Here is an 8,956-nt window from a genome sequence, read left to right on the forward strand (position 1 = left end):
CGGGAAGGTGCGCAAGCGCACAATAAAATGACTATAAAGGGGTTACCCTAGGAATTGACAGTATTTATAACGTTCTTTTTAATCGTTTACCATGGAATATTGCTGGTAAACTGATCAAAAAAAGCTAACGTGAAAACATGACTGATGAAGTGCACGTGTCTGATGTCATAAGAGATTTCGAAGATAGAGTCAGTTGTGAATGGTCAACAATCTCTGCACAGAAACTCAAGGTGCCATCATTAGGATCTGACACTAAGCCTCGTCACATGTATGATCCGTCACTAAAGCTTAACCGAGGAAAGACAAGATCGTGTCCACCCCCTCCATCAATGAAACCTCCTGCACGGAATAAAATTGCTTGGACACAATCCAGCGGATCCACTCCAAGTCCGCAGTCCCTTTTGCCCCAACCTAAGACATTTACTACACAGAATGGCGGTAGAGCTCTATGCAATGTTCAGTGTGACTTTTGTGGAACTGAAAATTCTATGAATGTTCACTCATGTGCAAATTGTGGCAACCCCAGGAGTGCGCGATGGATGAAGATCACTCAGGTGTGTTCATATTAATTGTTTATTGCTTCAACTATGGCATGTGAAGTAGAAGAACTCTGTAACTATTAGTGTCCAGTCTATACGTAGTATATATAATAGTTAGACACCAAGACCAAGGGAACTAAGCGATTTAGTAACCCCGATGGCCTGAGGCTGTAGCGTCCCGAGCGCAGCGAGGGTGCTACTAAGGGCCAGAGGGGTTACTAAATCGCTTAGTTCCCGTTGGTCGCGGTGTCTAACTTATTTAGACTATGGTTTAAAGTACGTACCTTTATAGCTAGAGCATGAGTGTGGGGTGAAAGAGTAATGCAGAACAGCGGAATGGTTTCTTCCTGAAGCCTTTACAGCGCCCACAAAAATAATTATTTGACCGGTAACCAAAGTAACGGCTAGAGCTACAGTACATACGCCAGTTTAGTCTACTATTTGTCCAGAATTATTTGTGGAACACGGAGAAGAAGACTATTACATTATCAAGTACTGCAGTGTGCCTTTCGTGTGATAATTATTTATCATGTACAAAATTGCTTGAGGGCGGGTTACTAAATGAACATGTGTAGGTGACTAAATGAGCATGTCAGGTGACTAAGTGATTTAGTAACCCTGTAAATGAGCTGTACCATAGTCTAAAGCTAGCTAGTAAATTTATTTGATTTGCCATTTAGATGACTTTACAGTAGCTATTCTGCCTGATACCGGTTAGTGCTAAAATGATTATTCAACACTTCAGTTGGCAATGACATTATTCAATTCATTAGTACACTATTCGATTATTCGTTAGCACTGTAGTATGCTGTGATCAGATGAATGAAGCCAATCATGAAAAAGTGGCATATAATTCATACTGAAAGCTCCATTTTAAAGAGATAGAAATAGCTTTCAGGCTTCACCTTGCTGCCAAACAAAGATTTCAGTGCTTATTTGTGGTTGAATAGTTGGTCATCACGGTTTTGTTCACAGCTATTTGATTGTAAATATTGCTATTTGTTTCAGCACTAATACAGCCGGCAGGTGCACAATAATTACAGTGGCATTGGGGTAGAGTACTGAAGGTCTGTTAGCCCTGGCACTGAAATTAATTACTTGTCAAATTTAAGGCCGCACCATTTTTTCACAGCTTGGCTGTTTTTGTGTGGATATATAATATGTGCAAGGATTGAAATGTGTCCACAAAAGCAGTCTTTTTAGCCTTGATCAATCAATTGGGTGTAGGTCATGATGAGTATTGGATCTGGAGGCTGCTATAGCTCAGTGTGGGCCATGCATGCAGGCATGCAAAGTTGATCAGTTGTTTTTACCACAATACATCAGTGTTGTTGTTGTTTTTTTGCATTATCGACACAACCTGTGTGGTATTTAATAGAAATATAATGTTGTACTAAAGTGATCGTTTTTGCAATAGTTTGTAAGTATGCACTAGGGCAGTCTTCAAAAACAAAAAGACCTTGATCTTGTCCTTGAGGCTACATATATATATAGTTTAGATGATAACTGTTAACCTATATAGTCTGGCCATAAGGGTAGGCTCAAATCCATATAGTTAAATTGTTGTATTCAGTAGTAGTTTTGAAAAAATCATTTGGCAGGTAAGAAAGTTCCATTTACACAGTAAATTAGAGAATTAGTTTTGTGGAGAATGAGCTTTGTGCTGAGAAATGATTTGTGATTGAGAAAGTTTTAGGATGTACTACTTATAGTGACTTCACTTTCATAAAGAAGGTGTTTGGTTGTGGCATACATGTGGTACTGTAGTCTTGTAATCTGACATAATGTATGCCTTAACTGTAACATCACAACCCTATTTAGTGTGTATCTGCAGAACCAAATATTAATTGTTTTGAAATTGATATATCCTTTTGCATTCAGGAACCAAGAAGTATGGATAATGTATATAGTGCCGGTTGGCTATATGATAGAAAACCACATAATGTGTTGAAATATGAATTATAGAACACAGATTGAAATTTCGTTTTATAATCCTACAACTGAAATCAGCTATAAAGTATAAATAGATTCTTTTGTTAATTCAACTGCTTTGGCTTAATCCTTATAATCTTTGGCACCTATATGAGTACTAGCAAGAGTTTATAATATATATACTGAGGAGAGTATCCTACTCTCATATACCCCTGTAGAAGGGTGTATCGTGAAGTTATGACGTAACGACAAGATGTAGTGGTTTGTGACATTCGGGAAGCCGTAAAGTGCAAGAATCGTTAGCACCGTTTCACACGCGCGACCCTCAGGATAGCCGTATTCGCGAATGGCCTAGCAAGAAATGCCTACGAAACGGTCTTAATCCATGAAAGAACGATTGTAGTTTGGTGAGAAACGCTTAGAGCTGGAGTTAATTTGGTTGCTAGTGACGTTGTTAGGCATGCGTTCAATCGATACCATGTTCAACTAATGATATACAAAGAAAAACGGGCGAACTCGGAAGTGCTACGTCATAACTTCACGATATACCCTTCTACAAGGGTATATGAGAGTAGCTATAGGATACTCTCCTTAGTATATATATATTATGAACTCTTGGTACTAGTTATATACCTATTTCTACAGCAATGTAACTAACAAGTTGCAGTTCCTTCAAATGAAGAGTAACTATGTATCACATCAAGTTACTTTTTGTTATGTAAGTATATTACTATATTATTATGTAATAAACTATGAATATAGTAATTTACCCAAAAGTAGGGCATATCATAGTGATGAAAACACCAATATAGAGTATTGTTAATACAGTCTTTACTTTATGGACCCTGGTCTTATTCATCTCTTGTCAGTTACCATCCCAACCAACCAGTAATCCAAGGTGCAGTCTGGATTGTAATGTGACCATATGAAGGAAACTATATGGTCCAGCACCTGAACTGACAACCAAAGAAGGTCTAAGCTTGTGTCTATAACCTCTATGTACCCAGCTGCAAAAAGCAAATGGATTCATCTTAGACTGCATGTACTGGATGAAATAATATCTATTATCAATATAAGGAAGTCTCACCCAACAACAATCCCCATGCAATCGTATACAGCATGCCACAAATAGCAGCTATTCAGAGTCATTGACTGACAGAGATTCCATTCAAGTGCTAGTTAGGAATACCAGTAACCCGGTACTATATAAAATAACACATTATGTAATAGTTCTTAATCACTACTGGCATGGATGATGCAATTCACTAGTTACTGTAAGTAGCAGTCTATACAGAGACTGATTTGTTGATCCACTGTCCACATAAATGTGAATGTGTGTGGAAACCTGGTTTTGTCGAATCCGGTCATTTTTTTTTTTGTTGACTGCAATGAACTGTAAATAAAGCATCTGGACTTAGTTAAAACATTCCAGACCAGCTATTTCTATATAGCTGATTTTGAAACATCTTGAACCTTTTAAAATTAATTCCCTACTATTTAATATCTGCATTTATTGTCTGCTGAGTACCCATACTGTGTTCTCTTGGGTACACATTAACACACCACAATCTATATGAGCTTGCATGTCTTGTTAATAATTTCATTAAATATTGTAGGAACAGCTGGTACCCAAACAGTCTTTTCAACCAGATATGTATAGTGGTCCAGCTCCCTTAATATGGAAAGAGGGAGCTTCTGCACCAGTGTGTAGTGGATATCATAATACCATATTATACGAAGGAAAGATTTATATTGGAGGAGGTAATGACTGTGGATTAACAAAGCCATCTCACAGGATAGATATATATGATCCAAAAGAGAACTGTTGGAGTCCTTCTCCTATCAATGTACCTTATCACTGGTTTGCAATGACCATTTTTAATAACAAGTTAATGATTGTTGGAGGAAAGGATAGATGTAGTCATGTCACTAACAGAGTTTTTTTACTAGATAATAATAATCAACTGAAGTACTACACCAAGATGATTACTCCAAGATGTCTTGCCACGGCTGTTAGTCATCTGCAGAATTTATTGGTAGTTGGAGGCAAAGGTAACGATCACCAGCCATTAGCCTCCACAGAAGTGTTTGACATTATTTCAGGACAGTGGTATGAAACCAGTGACCTACCATCACCACACTGTTCACTCCAGGCAGCAATAACAAACAATACCATCTATCTGTTAGGAGGAGGAAGTCAAGATAGCTCATCATCTAAAACATTTACTGCTTCATTGGATATGCTAAGCAGTAAAAAATTAAAGTGGAATTCACACTTAACTACTCCATGGAACCGATCAACTCCAGTTAGCATACAATGCAAAGAACTTCTGGTTGTTGGAGGAAGGAGGAAGACAGAAGACCATTACTATACACACACTAGTAACATTTATGTGCTCAACACTCTAAATCACAGCTGGAAAGTTACAGAGCAAATTCCTTCACCAAGAGTTGCTCCTGCCGTAGTTAGTATGTCTGATACCATCATTGTAATAGGAGGTGTTGATGAGGATGGACAGTTTACTAACACTGTATGGATTGGCTCACGTGAACCACAAAAACTTACATGTATGTAACTGTTAATATAATATTTTGAATATATATTTATATATAATAATTTTAACTGGTTTTGTAATTGTGTGCTACACATGTCACTATAGGCAAACCTAGATGTTTTTAGTTATTAAAGTGACGAATGACGATATGGCATTACTTGGCAGTGGACGTTTAACAGTACAAGATTAACTAGCAGGTTGACAGCATGTGCCAGGCATCAAAAATGCTTCCAACACTCAGAGCTGAGTCCATGAATTTTTACGTTGGGTGTAAAAGTCATAAAGGTTGAGATTGGAAAATAAATTGTGTTAAAACAAATACTCATAGACAGGATATATAATAGCTTGCATCTCTCATAATTCCATTGCATTATCACTGTGAAGAAAGAGGGATATAAGATGGTATTTCCAGTGGCTTATTGAATACAAAAAAGCTTGATATAACCTGTATTATACTAACAATCTCATGTAAGACTTCTGTTAATGTGTTAAATATACTGAAACCATATATGCGATGGTATAGTGTGGGCATTATATTAGATATAAGCTATTTCAAGTATTGTGGTAATTAAACTGAAACCATATATGCAATAGTATAGTATGGATTATACTAAAGTATAAAATGAGTATAATACAGGATTTATATTAAGGCTTATTTGTATTCAATAAGCCACTGGAAATACCATATTATATCCCACTTTTTGCACAGTGTATGCCTGTGAGTTTGTGTGTATTTTTCATATTCCACCTTCATGATGTAATTGGCATAACTTGAGCATATTCCATTGTTTAAACTGTTTCCGGCTGCGTGGAGATTTAATACCGGAAGTTTCCTACATCATATACTATTAGTGGTAACATAATCATTACTAAACAATCACATAAAGATCTCGGAGTTACATTAAATGATAATCTTGAATGGAAAACTCATCATGACATTATTTTAAGTAAAGCTTATTAGACATTGGGTCTTGTACGAAGAACCTTCAGTTCATCTATACCACCACTGACTAAAGTTAAGCTATACGTATATCTAATCAGGTCTCAGCTCATGCACTGCTCCCCTATCTGGCGTCCATATTTAGTGAAAGACATCAGTAACCTAGAACATCTTCAGAGACGAGCCACAAAGTATATTTTGAACGATTACATTTCCGACTATAAAACTAGACTTCTCAAACTAGAGCTTCTCCCATTAATGTACACCTTTGAACATCATGTTTTTCATCAAATCTATCAAAAATCCAACCAGTAGTTTCAACATTCACTATTTCATTTCCTTCTCTACCAGTGCCAGATTAGGAGGCTTCAAATTACATCACAATCCCTCCACCACTAACAAGCAATGACACTTTTACTTTGTAAGGATCTGTCGCTTATGGAATGCGCTTCCATTAATTGACGTTAATTTGTTTATTGTCACTATCAGGAACAGAGTCAAGTCCCACTTCTGGAATCATTTCATTCATAACTTTGACCCCCTCAACCCCCATACACTGCACTACCACTGTCCCTGTAGTCGGTGTGTTACTGATCATTTCTCGATTAACTACACACTGTTATAGACAATTTATCATGTGTTCTTTTATTATTATTTTATAATTACTACTTTTGGCTGTAGGAACAAGCCTACAGACCTTTAGTACACCATGTGTATTGTCAATTCTTGTATCTGTGTGTGTACCTATAAGCTCATGCTTGTATGTGTGTACTATAAAGCATTAATAAATAAATAAATAAATAAATAAAATAAATATGTTGCATTGAGTCAAAGCTCTATGATACCCATCGATGAATTCACCATGCAAAACATTTGAAATAATAGGTGTATAACTGATGTATTATTATGATATACACCAAGGATACACATGTGTGGCACATCGATATCTGTTATACACCATGGTTGTACCTGTGTATAGATACCACTACTATGTATAATATATGAGTATAATTGACTTATACACTACTGGTTAACCACGTGTATAACCTCTGTTTACATAAGTATAATATGTGCATATATGTAAGAAATACATATTTGATATACTCACCAATGTATAATTGTGGTGTAACTCAATGTAGTATATCTGGATGTGAATATCTTTACTATTATAAGATTAGAGGTTTCATATTAAAAAATTTAAAATTGTACAACATTGAGTAAACAACATGAAATGTGTCCAGTAGTGTTCACTTTGATAAAAGTAGCAGGTACATCATTCTTCTTCTATATAGGTCTGATCATCAAACGACGTCTATAGACAAAAGAAATTACTTAACAATGATTCAAATGCTCTTTTGTGGCCTTACCAATGAAACGAAGCTGATAAATTCACCAGATGTATATGTGTGGACATAATTCTTCTTCCTAGTTCACATCTCCTAAACTCCACACAGCTGTTCTACAATAGAAAAGGTGTATTCTCCAATAGACAACTATGAAAAGCTATTATACCTGTTCACTGCGTAAACACAGTTAACTCAATCATGATCATGTGCCTGGCATCTACACAATGAAGTATCAGTAGCATGTGATTCTACAATTCAGCCCTACAAAATGAATACTTTAAAATAGTTAGTCAGTAATACGACGACAGACATACCTGTAACTATTGAAATGCTGTGCAATCATAATAAGCAGCAGCAGTTCCATTGCCACTATCATTGAAAAGAAAAATTAAAGCTGGCAAGAAAGAAGCACTACTGCTTACCAAGCTATTATTATGTCAGTGCATGATGCAGCAAACTATGCCGCCATACCTGCATTGAATCATCAGCCCGTAAAACAGTATAGACAACAAGTAAACTAACAAACCTTTTAAATGTGCTTTTGTACCTAAAGACAAAACTACATAATCAGAAACTTTAATGTACCACACGCCGGCAATTCATGTACGCTTACCGTGATACTAGTGGCGCACGACGCCTTGACCTAGTCTTGAGAGCGATACAACTACGCGCGTCTAGCTAACACCTAAAAGATTAATATTTAGTACACCACGGCAATAAGAAGTGAACATTAATAGCTACACTGACTCACCTCTGGAGGCGGTGCTCACATAAAAGTGCCTCCGACCCGATAGAACAGTGCGCAATGAAACAAAGTATCATCGATAACAAGTTGATGTTGTGCTACTTCTAAAAACCAGGCGCCATGCAGCTAGCTAACTCATCTGGAATAACTACAGATAGTATATACTACTATGAATTTACCAACTATGTATTACTACTTTACAATAGGGTAGTTTGGGTTGTGCAATAATATAATTAGCTATTTCTCGTATTTCGTAATTCATGAAATATTCGTAATTCATAAAATATTCGTAATTCATGAAATATTCGTAATTCATGAAATATTCGTAATTCATTCAATTACGTTGCTATGCACTGCTAAGGAAGCGTTTGTTAAATAAACCGCTTTTACCAACATATTAGGCACCTATTTGGTGATTATTAGTTTCTCATCCAGCCTTTCTAATTATTATGATGCGGGCGGGAGGGTATTACCATTATGCCATTATTTTATAATAGTAACACACTGATGTACAGACCTTGTCCAAACTGTCTTTCTTTCTTACTACAAACATTTTCTTCACCAGCTGATTCTACTTTTCGTGATCGCCAACTGTTATTCGACACTCAACTGAAAGCCTGCTTTGATGAAGTCGATAGAGCACGATTGCAACTGGTACTGCAGCAATTTGCTAAGGAAAACAACAGTTCTCCTGGTGATATATAGCGCACTGTAGCGTTCATCAACAAAAATTATAACAGTTTGGTATCACGTGTTCTTCTGAGCATGCGCAGAGTAAATAATGGCTTACCGGGGTTTTCAAGTCCGTTGTCCTATTATAATTGCGCATGCGCTAAAAACCTTCTAACCGAAGGGCCATTCACTGGTGATAAAGGAGTCACAACAACACAGTGAGTAAG

At 36.6% G+C, this 8,956-nt stretch overlaps 1 protein-coding gene and 1 long non-coding RNA gene across 4 annotated transcripts; one reads left to right on the forward strand and one right to left on the reverse strand.

Moving 5' to 3' along the window:
• The first annotated feature begins 43 nt into the window (after window positions 1–43).
• On the forward strand, window positions 44–5,094 carry LOC136262763 (kelch domain-containing protein 8A-like). The gene is made up of 2 exons (XM_066057165.1): window positions 44–554; window positions 4,088–5,094. Exons 1-2 carry the CDS (start codon window positions 138–140, stop codon window positions 5,045–5,047), a joined length of 1,377 nt encoding a protein of 458 aa, XP_065913237.1. The 5' UTR covers window positions 44–137; the 3' UTR covers window positions 5,048–5,094.
• Window positions 5,095–7,124: 2,030 nt separating this feature from the next.
• On the reverse strand, window positions 7,125–8,829 carry LOC136262769 (uncharacterized). 3 transcript variants are annotated; one of them, XR_010704319.1, is made up of 8 exons: window positions 8,064–8,552; window positions 7,926–7,990; window positions 7,839–7,871; window positions 7,735–7,783; window positions 7,627–7,681; window positions 7,479–7,573; window positions 7,334–7,425; window positions 7,125–7,278 (listed from the first exon to the last, which is right to left on the reverse strand). It is a non-coding gene; the product is annotated as an uncharacterized lncRNA (long non-coding RNA). The 3 variants fall into 3 exon arrangements; XR_010704318.1 differs by having other exon boundaries at window positions 7,926–7,997; window positions 8,064–8,551; XR_010704320.1 differs by lacking the exons at window positions 7,839–7,871; window positions 7,926–7,990; window positions 8,064–8,552 and adding an exon at window positions 8,575–8,829.
• Between the last annotated feature and the right edge of the window lie 127 nt (window positions 8,830–8,956).

Source organism: Dysidea avara, chromosome 8, assembly GCF_963678975.1.
Source record: "Dysidea avara chromosome 8, odDysAvar1.4, whole genome shotgun sequence".
NCBI lineage: Eukaryota > Metazoa > Porifera > Demospongiae > Dictyoceratida > Dysideidae > Dysidea > Dysidea avara.